The sequence below is a fragment of the Oncorhynchus keta genome, unplaced genomic scaffold (assembly GCF_023373465.1).
Source record: "Oncorhynchus keta strain PuntledgeMale-10-30-2019 unplaced genomic scaffold, Oket_V2 Un_scaffold_4285_pilon_pilon, whole genome shotgun sequence".
In the NCBI taxonomy this organism is placed as follows: domain Eukaryota; kingdom Metazoa; phylum Chordata; class Actinopteri; order Salmoniformes; family Salmonidae; genus Oncorhynchus; species Oncorhynchus keta.
Window position 1 is genome coordinate 16,804 of NW_026290938.1, and position 13,011 is coordinate 29,814.

Below are 13,011 nucleotides of genomic sequence, written 5' to 3' on the forward strand. Positions count from 1 at the left end.
AGAGAGGACGGACTGTCGGGTCAGAGAGAGAGAGGACGGACTGGTCAGAGAGAGAGAGGACGGACCGGGTCGGACTGTCGGGAGAGAGAGAGAGGACGGACCGGGTCAGAGAGAGAGAGGACGGAGGGTCAGAGAGAGAGAGGACGGACCGGGTCAGAGAGAGAGAGGACGGACCGGGTCAGAGAGAGAGAGGACGGACTGTCGGGTCAGAGAGAGAGAGGACGGACCGGGTCAGAGAGAGAGAGGGACTGACCGGGTCAGAGAGAGAGAGGACGGACCGGGTCAGAGAGAGAGAGAGGACGGACTGTCCGGGTCAGGAGAGAGAGAGGACGGACCGGGTCAGAGAGAGAGAGAGGACGGACCGGGTCAGAGAGAGAGAGAGGACGGACTGTCGGGTCAGAGAGAGAGAGGACGGGTCAGGAGAGAGAGGACGGACCGGGTCAGAGAGAGAGAGACGGACGGACGGACTGGGTCAGAGAGAGAGAGGGACTGGTCAGGAGAGAGGGACGGACCGGGTCGGACTGGTCAGAGAGAGAGAGGACGGACCGGGTCGGACTGTCCGGGTCAGAGAGAGAGGACGGACCGGGTCAGGAGAGAGAGAGGACGGACTGTCGGGTCAGGGGAGAGAGGACGGACCGGGTCAGGGAGAGAGAGAGAGGACGGACTGTCCGGGTCAGGGAGAGAGAGAGGACGGACTGTCCGGGTCAGGGAGAGAGGACGGACTGTCCGGGTCAGAGAGAGAGAGGACGGACCGGGTCAGGGAGAGAGAGGACGGGACCGGGTCAGGGAGAGAGAGGACGGACCGGGTCAGGGAGAGAGACGGAGGACGGACGGGTCAGGGGGAGAGAGGACGGACGGGTCAGGGGGAGAGAGGACGGGTCGGGGGAGAGAGACGGACGGGTCAGGGAGAGGACGGACGGGTCAGGGAGAGAGGACGGACCGGGTCAGGGGAGAGAGAGGACGGACCGGGTCAGGGACGGACCGGGTCAGGGGAGAGAGGACGGACCGGGTCAGGGAGAGGACGGACCTGGTCAGAGAGAGATGACGGACTGTTCCCGGGTCAGAGAGAGAGGGCGGACTGTCCGGGGGGAGAGAGGACGGACCGGGTCAGGGAGAGGGGGAGTCAGACGGACTGTCGGGTCAGGGACGGAGAGAGGACGGACCGGGTCAGGGGAGAGAGGACGGACCGGGTCAGAGAGAGGGGAGAGAGACCGGGTCAGGGAGAGAGAGGACGGACCGGGTCAGGGAGAGAGAGGACGGACCGGGTCAGGAGAGAGAGAGGACGGACCGGGTCAGGGAGAGAGAGGACGGACCGGGTCAGGGAGAGAGAGGACGGACCGGGTCAGGGGAGAGAGGACGGACCGGGTCAGGGGAGAGAGAGGACGGACCGGGTCAGGGAGAGGAGGACGGCCGGGTCAGGGAGAGGACGGACTGTCAACCGGGTCCGGGTCAGGGAGAGAGAGGACGGGTCCGGGTCAGGGAGAGAGAGAGGAGGGCGGACGGGTCAGGGAGAGGGAGGACGGGTCAGGGTCAGGGAGAGAGAGAGGACGGACCGGGTCAGGAGAGGAGAGGACGGACCGGGTCAGGGAGAGAGAGGACGGACCGGGTCAGAGGAGGACGGGGGAGAGAGGACGGGCCGGGTCAGGAGAGAGAGGACGGACTGGGTCACCGGGGAGAGAGAGGACGGACCGGGTCAGAGAGAGAGGGGAGAGACGGACCGGGTCAGGGAGAGAGAGGACGGACCGGGTCAGAGAGAGAGGACGGACCGGGAGAGAGGACGGACCGGGTCAGAGAGAGAGAGACGGACGGGCCGGGTCAGGGAGAGAGAGAGGGTCGGACGGACCGGGTCAGGGAGAGAGAGAGGACGGACCGGGTCAGGGAGAGAGAGAGACGGACCGGGTCAGGGGAGAGGGGAGAGAGAGAGGACCGGGTCAGGGGAGAGGAGAGAGACGGACCGGGTCAGGAGAGAGGGGACGAGACCGGGTCAGGAGAGAGAGGACGGACCGGGTCAGAGAGAGAGAGGACGGACTGGCGGACAGAGGGAGAGAGAGGACGGACCGGGTCAGAGAGAGGGAGAGAGAGAGAGAGAGGACGGACCGGGTCAGAGAGAGAGAGGACGGACCGGGTCAGAGAGAGAGAGAGGACGGACGGGTCAGAGAGAGAGAGAGGACGGACCCCGGGTCAGAGAGAGGAGGACGGACCGGGTCAGAGAGGAGGAGGACGGACCGGGTCAGGGAGAGAGACCGGGAGAGAGGGGACGGACCGGGTCAGAGGGGAGAGAGACCGGGTCAGAGAGAGGACGGACCGGGTCAGGAGAGAGAGAGGAGACCGGGAGAGAGAGAGAGAGGACGGACCGGGTCAGAGAGAGAGAGGACGGACCGGGTCAGAGAGACCGGGTCAGAGAGAGGACGGACCGGGTCAGGAGAGAGGAGACCGGGTCAGGGAGAGGAGACCGGGTCAGAGAGAGAGAGACCGGGACGGACGGACGGGTCAGGGAGAGAGGGAGGACGGACCGGGTCAGAGAGAGAGGACGGACCGGGTCAGGACGGACCGGGTCAGAGAGAGAGGACGGACCGGGTCAGGAGAGAGAGGACGGACCGGGTCAGAGAGAGAGAGAGGACGGACCGGGTCAGGGAGAGAGAGGACGGACCGGGTCAGAGAGAGAGAGAGGACGGACCGGGTCAGAGAGAGAGAGAGGACGGACCGGGTCAGAGAGAGAGAGGACGGACGGGTCAGGGAGAGAGAGAGGACGGACCGGGTCAGGGGACGGGTCAGAGAGAGAGGACGGACGGGTCAGGAGAGAGAGAGAGGACGGACCGGGTCAGAGAGAGAGGACGGACCGGGTCAGGGAGAGAGAGGACGGACCGGGTCAGAGAGAGAGAGAGGACGGACCGGGTCAGGAGAGAGAGAGGACGGACGGGTCAGAGAGAGAGGGAGACGGACTGGGAGGAGAGAGGACGGACGGGTCAGAGAGGAGGACGGACCGGGTCAGGAGAGAGAGGACGGACCGGGTCAGGGAGAGGGGGAGAGAGACCGGGTCAGGGAGAGGGGAGAGAGACCGGGTCAGGGAGAGGGGACGGACCGGGTCAGGGGAGAGAGGACGGACCGGGTCAGAGAGAGGGACGAGACCGGGTCAGGAGAGAGAGGACGGACCGGGTCAGGGAGAGAGAGGACGGACCGGGTCAGGGAGAGAGAGGACGGGCCGGGTCAGGGAGAGAGGACGGCCGGGTCAGGGAGAGAGAGGACGGCCGGGTCAGGGAGAGAGAGAGGACGGGCCGGGTCAGGGAGAGGGGGAGAGAGACCGGGTCAGGGAGAGGGGACGGCCGGGTCAGGGAGAGAGAGGACGGACCGGGTCAGAGAGAGGGGAGAGAGACCGGGTCAGGGGAGAGAGAGGACGGACCGGGTCAGGGAGAGAGAGGACGGACGGGTCAGGGAGAGAGAGGACGGCCAGGTCAGGAGAGAGAGGACGGCCGGGTCAGGAGAGAGAGGACGGACCGGGTCAGGAGAGAGAGGACGGACCGGGTCAGAGAGAGAGACGGGGGAGAGAGACCGGGTCAGGGAGAGAGGACGGACCGGGTCAGGGAGAGGGGAGAGAGACCGGGTCAGAGGAGAGAGGGACGGACGGGTCAGGGAGAGAGAGGACGGACGGGTCAGAGAGAGGGGGAGAGAGACCGGGTCAGGGAGAGAGAGGACGGACCGGGTCAGGGAGAGAGAGGACGGACCGGGTCAGGGAGAGAGAGGACGGCCCGGGTCAGGGGAGAGAGAGGACGGGCGGGTCAGGGGAGAGAGAGGACGGACCGGGTCAGGGAGAGAGGACGGGCCGGGTCAGAGAGAGAGAGAGAGGAGACCGGGTCAGGGAGAGAGAGAGACCGGGTCAGGGGAGGAGGGGACGGACGGGTCAGGGAGAGGGGGATGGACCGGGTCAGGGAGAGGGACGGCCGGGTCAGGGAGAGAGAGGACGGACCGGGTCAGAGAGAGGAGAGAGACCGGGTCAGGGAGAGAGAGAGGACGGACGGGTCAGGGAGAGAGAGGACGGACCGGGTCAGGGAGAGAGAGGACGGACCGGGTCAGGGAGAGAGAGAGGACGGGCAGGAGAAGAAGGACGGGTCAGGGAGAGAGAGGACGGCCGGGTCAGGGAGAGAGAGGACGGGCCGGGTCAGGGAGAGAGAGAGAGGACGGGCCGGGTCAGGGAGAGAGAGAGAGGACGGGCCGGGTCAGGGAGAGAGAGAGGACGGGCCGGGTCAGGGAGAGAGAGAGAGGACGGGCCGGGTCAGGGAGAGAGAGAGGACGGGCCGGGTCAGGGAGAGAGAGAGGACGGGCCGGGTCAGGGAGAGAGAGAGGACGGGCCGGGTCAGGGAGAGAGAGAGAGGACGGGCCGGGTCAGGGAGAGAGAGAGAGGACGGGCCGGGTCAGGGAGAGAGAGAGAGGACGGACGGGTCAGGGAGAGAGAGGACGGACCGGGTCAGGGGAGAGAGGACGGACGGGTCATGGAGGGAGAGAGGACGGACCAGGTCAGGAGAGAGAGGTCAGTGTCCGCCCCAGTAAGACCATGAGTTTCTCCCCTAATGATTTCATCTGTCTACAGGTCTGATCTGAGGTCAGTGTCCGCCCCCAGTAAGATTTCATCTGAGGTCTGATCTGAGGTCAGTGTCCGGCCCAGTAAGACCATGAGTTTCTCCCCCGCCCCCGTGGGCCCGACCGGCAGCCGTAGTGTCCAGGAGCAGAGGGAGAAGTGGGAGAGGAAGAGAACCCGTACAGTCAGGGCCCTGGTCCAAACTGAACAGAAATACTGTAAACAACTACAACTAGTCAACACGGTATGTGACCTGCTATTTATACTGTCATATGGGCCAAGTTACACCCTATTCCCTGTATTGTGTTCTAGTTTTGATGTGGACCCATGGGGCTCTGTTCAACAGTAGTGAACTGTGTGTAGAATAGGGGGCCGTTTTGGGACTCGACCATTTGTCTGCTGAAACAGGAAAAGGGATACCTAGTCAAATGTACAACTGAATGCGTTCAACAGAAATGTCTTCCGCATCGCTGGTTCGAATCCCAGAGCCAGCAAGGCGGACAAATCTGCCGTTATGCCCTTGAGCAAGGGCGTTAACCACCTTGCTCAAGGGCATAACGGCAGATTTGTCCGCCTTGCGCCTGGGATTCAACATCAACTGGGCGCTTCACCTCTTGGCTACAACGGCCCTCACTATTGACCCGTAGTGTTTCAGAGTAGGAGTGCTGATCTAGGATCAGTGTTTCAGATTTGTCTGATTACATAGATGGTGGTACCTGATCCTGGAATCTGATTACATGGAGAGGTGGACCTGATCCTAGATCATAATGAATCTGATTACATGGGGACTGATCCTAGATCATAATGAATCAGATTACATACAGGGGGATCTGATCCTAGATTATAATGAATCTGATTACCTAGATGGGGGAGGTACCTGATCCTAGATCATAATGAATCAGATTACATAGATGTACCTGATCCTAGATCATAATGAATCAGATTACATAGATGGGGGAGTGCTCTAGATCATAATGAATCAGATTACATAGATGTACCTGATCCTAGATCATAATGAATCTGATTACATACAGGGGGACCTGATCCTAGATTATAATGAATCTGATTACATGGAGAGAAGGACCTGATCCTAGATCATAATGAATCAGATTACATACAGGAGGGGCTGATCCTAGATCATAATGAATCAGATTACATGGAGAGGAGGACCTGATCCTAGATCATAATGAATCAGATTACATACAGGAGGGGCTGATCCTAGATCATAATGAATCTGATTACATGGAGAGGAGGGGTTGATCCTAGATCATAATTAATCAGATTACATAGATGGGGGGACCTGATCATAATTAATCTGATTACATAGATGTGGGGGGACAACAACAGGCCCATGGTGACCCCACATTGGAGAGGAGAGCTGTCTAGTGAACGTGTAGGTTTCGGCCAATAGGAAACAGGCCATTTGGCATGTCGACCTGCTGTCTAGTGAATGTGTAGGCTACGGCCAATAGGAAACAGGCCATTTGGCATGTCGACCTGCTGTCTAGTGAATGTGTAGGCTACGGCCAATAGGAAACAGGCCATTTGGCATGTCCACCTGCTGTCTAGTGAACGTGTAGGCTACGGCCAATAGGAAACAGGCCATTTGGCATGTCGACCTGCTGTCTAGTGAACGTGTAGGCTACGGCCAATAGGAAACAGGCCATTTGGCATGTCGACCTGCTGTCTAGTGAACGTGTAGGCTACGGCCAATAGGAAACAGGCCATTTGGCATGTCCACCTGCTGTCTAGTGAACGTGTAGGCTACGGCCAATAGGAAACAGGCCATTTGGCATGTCCACCTGCTGTCTAGTGAACGTGTAGGCTACGGCCAATAGGAAACAGGCCATTTGGCATGTCCACCTGCTGTCTAGTGAACGTGTCGGCTACGGCCAATAGGAAACAGGCCATTTGGCATGTCGACCTGCTGTCTAGTCTAGCTGCCAATAGGACACAGGCCATTTGGCATGTCCACCTGCTGTCTAGTGAACGTGTAGGCTACGGCCAATAGGAAACAGGCCATTTGGCATGTCGACCTGCTGTCTAGTGAACGTGTAGGCTACGGCCAATAGGAAACAGGCCATTTGGCATGTCGACCTGCTGTCTAGTGAACGTGTAGGCTACGGCCAATAGGAAACAGGCCATTTGGCATGTCGACCTGCTGTCTAGTGAACGTGTAGGCTACGGCCAATAGGAAACAGGCCATTTGGCATGTCGACCTGCTGTCTAGTGAACGTGTCGGCTACGGCCAATAGGACACAGGCCATTTGGCATGTCGACCTGCTGTCTAGTGAACGTGTCGGCTACGGCCAATAGGACACAGGCCATTTGGCATGTCGACCTGCTGTCTAGTGAACGTGTCGGCTACGGCCAATAGGAAACAGGCCATTTGGCATGTCCACCTGCTGTCTAGTGAACGTGTCGGCTACGGCCAATAGGAAACAGGCCATTTGGCATGTCGACCTGCTGTCTAGTGAACGTGTCGGCTACGGCCAATAGGACACAGGCCATTTGGCATGTCGACCTGCTGTCTAGTGAACGTGTCGGCTACGGCCAATAGGAAACAGGCCATTTGGCATGTCCACCTGCTGTCTAGTGAACGTGTAGGCTACGGCCAATAGGAAACAGGCCATTTGGCATCTCGACCTGCTGTCTAGTGAGCGTGTAGGCTACGGCCAATAGGGAAACAGGCCATTTGGCATCTCGACCTGCTGTCTAGTGAACGTGTAGGCTACGGCCAATAGGAAACAGGCCATTTGGCATGTCGACCTGCTGTCTAGTGAACGTGTAGGCTACGGCCAATAGGACACAGGCCATTTGGCATGTCCACCTGCTGTCTAGTGAACGTGTAGGCTACGGCCAATAGGAAACAGGCCATTTGGCATCTCGACCTGCTGTCTAGTGAACGTGTAGGCTACGGCCAATAGGAAACAGGCCATTTGGCATGTCCACCTGCTGTCTAGTGAACGTGTAGGCTACGGCCAATAGGACACAGGCCATTTGGCATGTCGACCTGCTGTCTAGTGAACGTGTAGGCTACGGCCAATAGGAAACAGGCCATTTGGCATGTCCCCTGCTGTCTAGTGAATGTGTAGGCTACGGCCAATAGGACACAGGCCATTTGGCATGTCGACCTGCTGTCTAGTGAACGTGTAGGCTACGGCCAATAGGAAAGAGGCCATTTGGCATGTCCACCTGCTGTCTAGTGAACGTGTAGGCTACGGCCAATAGGAAACAGGCCATTTGGCATGTCCACCTGCTGTCTAGTGAACGTGTAGGCTACGGCCAATAGGAAACAGGCCATTTGGCATGTCCACCTGCTGTCTAGTGAACGTGTAGGCTACGGCCAATAGGAAACAGGCCATTTGGCATGTCCACCTGCTGTCTAGTGAACGTGTAGGCTACGGCCAATAGGAAACAGGCCATTTGGCATGTCCCCCTGCTGTCTAGTGAATGTAGGCTACGGCCAATAGGAAACAGGCCATTTGGCATGTCTACCTGCTGTCTAGTGAACGTGTAGGCTACGGCCAATAGGAAACAGGCCATTTGGCATGTCCACCTGCTATCTAGTGAACGTGTAGGCTACGGCCAATAGGACACAGGCCATTTGGCATGTCGACCTGCTGTCTAGTGAACGTGTAGGCTACGGCCAATAGGAAACAGGCCATTTGGCATGTCGACCTGCTGTCTAGTGAACGTGTAGGCTACGGCCAATAGGAAACAGGCCATTTTGGCATGTCGACCTGCTGTCTAGTGAATGTGTAGGCTACGGCCAATAGGACACAGGCCATTTGGCATGTCCACCTGCTCTGTTGTGCGCTGCCAGACTCCGGTATTGCAGTCAAGTTCCGATATGCTAATCCGTTGTTTGTGACATCACGATGTCGTCACCGTCGGACGATGGCCCACAAACATTGTCGATTTAAAAAATATATATATATTTTAGACGATGCAGTGGTAAAATCGGCCAACGCCAGACTAGAGTGCCATTGGGGACGCGGACGAGGAGTAATTGAGTTGTCGGTGGTGTAAATCTCCTAAACCGTTTGTCTCATGGGAATCCAATGGAACCAATGCAGATAGATAGCAGACAGGCTTAGCTAGACAAATGGCGAGACAAATACTAAGTTCTTCTTTCTTGTCTCTGTGTGTGTCTGCGTGTCTCTCTGCGTGTGTGTGTGTGTGTACGTCTCTGTGTGTGTGTGTGTGTGTCTCTCTCTGCGTGTGTGTCTCTGTGTGTGTGTGTGTGTGTGTACGTCTCTGTGTGTGTGTGTGTGTGTGTGTGTGCTCTCTCTGCGTCTGCGTGTGTGTACGTCTCTGTGTGTGTGTGTGTGCTCTCTCTTGCAGTACTTTGTGGAGATTCTGAAGGCCAAAGGCACCCTGAGGCAGGACATTAGAGAAAGCATCTTCAGTTCCATTCCATCCGTCTATTCAGTAAACCAGTAAGTATCTCTTTAATAATTAATGATGGGGAGGGCGACATTAATTGGCAATTATTACTCTATTCTCCTCTCCTCCTCCCTTTCCTTCCCCTTCCTCCTCCTCCTCCTCCTCCTCCTCCCCTTCCTCCTCCTCCTCCTCCTCCACCTCCTCCCTCCCCTTCCTCCTCCTCCTCCCTCCTCCTCCCCCTCCCTCCTCCCCTCCTCCTCCTCCCCTTCCTCCTCCCCCTTTCCTCCCCTTTCCCTTCCCCTTCCTCCTCCTTTCCTTTCCTTCCCCTCTCCTCCTCCTCCCCTTCCTCCTCCACCTCCTCCTCCCCTTCCTCCCCTCCTCCTCCTCCTCCACCTCCTCCTCCCGTCCTCCTCCTCCCCTTCCTCCTCCCCCTTTCCTCCCCTCTCCTCCTCCCCTTTTCCTCCCCTTTCCTTCCCCCTCTCCTCCTCCCTTTCCTCCCCTTTCCTCCCCCTTCCTCCTCCCTTTCCTCCCCTTTCCTTCCCCTTCCTCCTCCTTTCCTTTCCTTCCCCTCTCTCCTCCTCCACTTCCTCCTCCTCCTTTCCTTCCTCCTCCTCCCTTTCCTCCCTCCCTCTTCTCCTCCCTTTCCTCCTCCCTTTCCTCCCTCTCCTCCTCCCTTCCCCGCTACTCTCCCCTCCGATCTTCTCCTTCTCTTCTTCCTGACGGCCACACTATTTAATCACCCTGAAAACAGTCTGGAAGTTGTAATTTGTAGTTTTATATTTATCATAATATCCTCTGGCTGTGAGAGGAGGGAAGAAACGGAAACATGATTTTTCTTGCCCTTTGCCCTCGTTAGCCCAACTCTCCTGCTAAGTGTGTGTGTGTGTGTGTGTGTGTGTGTGTGTCTCTCTCTCCTGCTGTGTGTGTGCCCAACTCTCCTGCTGTGTGTGTGTGTGTGTGTGTGTGTGTGTGTGTGTGTCTCTCCTGGATGTGTGTCGTTGCCCTGGCTCTCCTGCTGTGTGTGTGTGTTTCTGGTGTGTGTGTGTGTCTCCTGGCTGTGCTTGTGTCTCCTGGCTGTGTTTGTGTGTCTCCTGGCTGTGTGTGTGTGTCTCCTGGCTGTGTGTGTGTGTGTCTCCTGGCTGTCTCTGAGTCTTCTGATTACCAACAGGTCTACCCTGCTTCATTCCAATCCATTCAAATCAACTTCAGAGCTCCTTCTTTCCAGCGACGTGAGGATGTAATGTCTCTGGGAACATCATTAGACCAGCGCAGTCAGGAGTTGTAAATGTCTAATTGTTGAGCACTCTTTTTATTTATTCATGTTATTTCTTACTGTGGTGATCAGACGGTTTTATGTGGTAATATTTAGTGATGGGGGGTCGATGCTGTTGGGGGGTCGATGCTGTTCCATATCACAATATTATGATGATACTTCAAATATGGATTTGGCGTCCGATTGATAGCGCTAGCCGACTAGACCGATATCGGACGTGTAGAATTTACATAGAGAATCTGCTCTACACAGAGAATCTGCTCTACATAGAGAATCTGCTCTACATAGAGAAGAATCTGCTCTACATAGAGAATCTGCTCTACATAGAGAATCTGCTCTACATAGAGAATCTGCTCTACATAGAGAATCTGCTCGAATCTGCTCTACATAGAGAATCTGCTCTACATAGAGAATCTGCTCTACATAGAGAATCTGCTCTACATAGAGAGTCGGCTCTACATAGAGAGTCGGCTCTACATAGAGAGTCGGCTCTACATAGAGAGTCGGCTCTACATAGAGAATCGGCTCTACATAGAGAATCTGCTCTACATAGAGAATCTGCTCTACATAGAGAATCTGCTCTACATAGAGAATCTGCTCTACATAGAGAGTCGGCTCTACATAGAGAATCTGCTCTACATAGAGAATCTGCTCTACATAGAGAATCTGCTCTACATAGAGAATCTGCTCTACATAGAGAATCTGCTCTACATAGAGAATCTGCTCTACATAGAGAATCTGCTCTACATAGAGAATCTGCTCTACATAGAGAATCTGCTCTACATAGAGAATCTGCTCTACATAGAGAATCTGCTCTACATAGAGAATCTGCTCTACATAGAGAATCGGCTCTACATAGAGAATCGGCTCTACACAGAGAATCGGCTCTACACAGAGAATCGGCTCTACACAGAGAATCGGCTCTACACAGAGAATCGGCTCTACACAGAGAATCTACACAGAGAACGGCTCTACATAGAGAATCGGCTCTACATAGAGAATCGGCTCTACATAGAGAATCGGCTCTACATAGAGAATCGGCTCTACACAGAGAATCGGCTCTACACAGAGAATCTGCTCTACATAGAGAATCTGCTCTACATAGAGAATCGGCTCTATATAGAGAATCTGCTCTACATAGAGAATCTGCTCTACATAGAGAATCGGCTCTACGCTCTACATAGAGAATCTGCTCTACACAGAGAATCGGCTCTATAGAGAATCGGCTCTACATAGAGAATCTACACAGAGAATCGGCTCTACATAGAGAATCGGCTCTACACAGAGAATCTGCTCTACATAGAGAATCAGAGAATCTCTACATAGAGAATCGGCTCTACATAGAGAATCGGCTCTACAGAGAATCGGCTCTACACAGAGAATCTGCTCTACATAGAGAATCTGCTCTACATAGAGAATCGGCTCTACACAGAGAATCGGCTAGAGAATCGGCTCTACACAGAGAAGACACAGAGAATCGGCTCTACATAGAGAATCGGCTCTACACAGAGAATCTGCTCTACATAGAGAATCTGCTCTACATAGAGAATCGGCTCTACAGAGAATCTGCTCTACATAGAGAATCGGCTCTACATAGAGAATCGGCTCTACACAGAGAATCGGCTCTACATAGAGAATCTGCTTTACACAGAGAATCTGCTCTACATAGAGAATCGGCTCTACATAGAGAATCGGCTCTACACAGAGAATCGGCTCTACATAGAGAATCGGCTCTACATAGAGAATCGGCTCTACACAGAGAATCGGCTCTACACAGAGAATCGGCTCTACACAGAGAATCGGCTCTACACAGAGAATCGGCTCTACACAGAGAATCGGCTCTACACAGAGAATCGGCTCTACACAGAGAATCGGCTCCACACAGAGAATCGGCTCCACACAGAGAATCGGCTCCACACAGAGAATCGGCTCCACACAGAGAATCGGCTCCACACAGAGAATCGGCTCCACACAGAGAATCGGCTCTACATATGGAATCTGCTTTACACAGAGAATCGGCTCCACACAGAGAATCGGTCTACATATGGAATCTGATTTACATAGAGAATCGGCTCTACATAGAGAATCGGCTCTACATATACAATTTGATTTACATATCGTATCGGCATCTAAGTATTGTGAGAATATCGTACTGTGATGTCCATTGCTATATTTCTAGGGCTGGGAATTTCCAGGGCCGATACGATATTCCCAGAATACTCAGTTGCCAATACTATATTGTGATTATCTTACATGAGGATGTGTTGTCGATGCTGATCACCATTGTTAATTGTCTCTCTCTCTCTCTGCAGGACGTTGTTGGTCCGTCTGGAGAACGGGGACTTCGGCCGTGGATTGGATGACTTCTGTCCTCACCTCCACCACTACGTTACCTACGTAGACAACATCCAGAACGCCAACAGGGTCCTGGCGGTAAGAACACTTCTGATTGTATTGTTGTGATCAACAACTCTCGGAACCCTGTGAGGTTCCGTGTTCCGGTAAGAACACCACTTCTTATTGTATTGTTGTGAACAACAACTCTCAGAACCCTGTGAGGTTCCGTGTTCCGGTAAGAACACCACTTCTTATTGTATTGTTGTGAACAACAACTCTCAGAACCCTGTGAGGTTCCGTGTTCCGGTAAGAACACCACTTCTTATTGTATTGTTGTGATCAACTCTCAGAACCCTGTGAGGTTCCGTGTTCCGGTAAGAACACCACTTCTTATTGTATTGTTGTGATCAACTCTCAGAACCCTGTGAGGTTCTGTGTT

At 55.0% G+C, this 13,011-nt stretch overlaps 1 protein-coding gene across 1 annotated transcript in view; it reads left to right on the forward strand.

The window, feature by feature from the left end:
- LOC127928845 (rho guanine nucleotide exchange factor 39-like) overlaps positions 1 to 13,011 on the forward strand; it is a 98,832-nt gene that overhangs the window by 14,673 nt on the left and 71,148 nt on the right. Inside the window, 3 exon segments of the mRNA XM_052516270.1 lie at positions 4,632 to 4,817; positions 8,921 to 9,015; positions 12,548 to 12,668. Coding sequence (XP_052372230.1) covers positions 4,668 to 4,817; positions 8,921 to 9,015; positions 12,548 to 12,668 — 366 coding nt within the window. The 5' untranslated portion in view covers positions 4,632 to 4,667.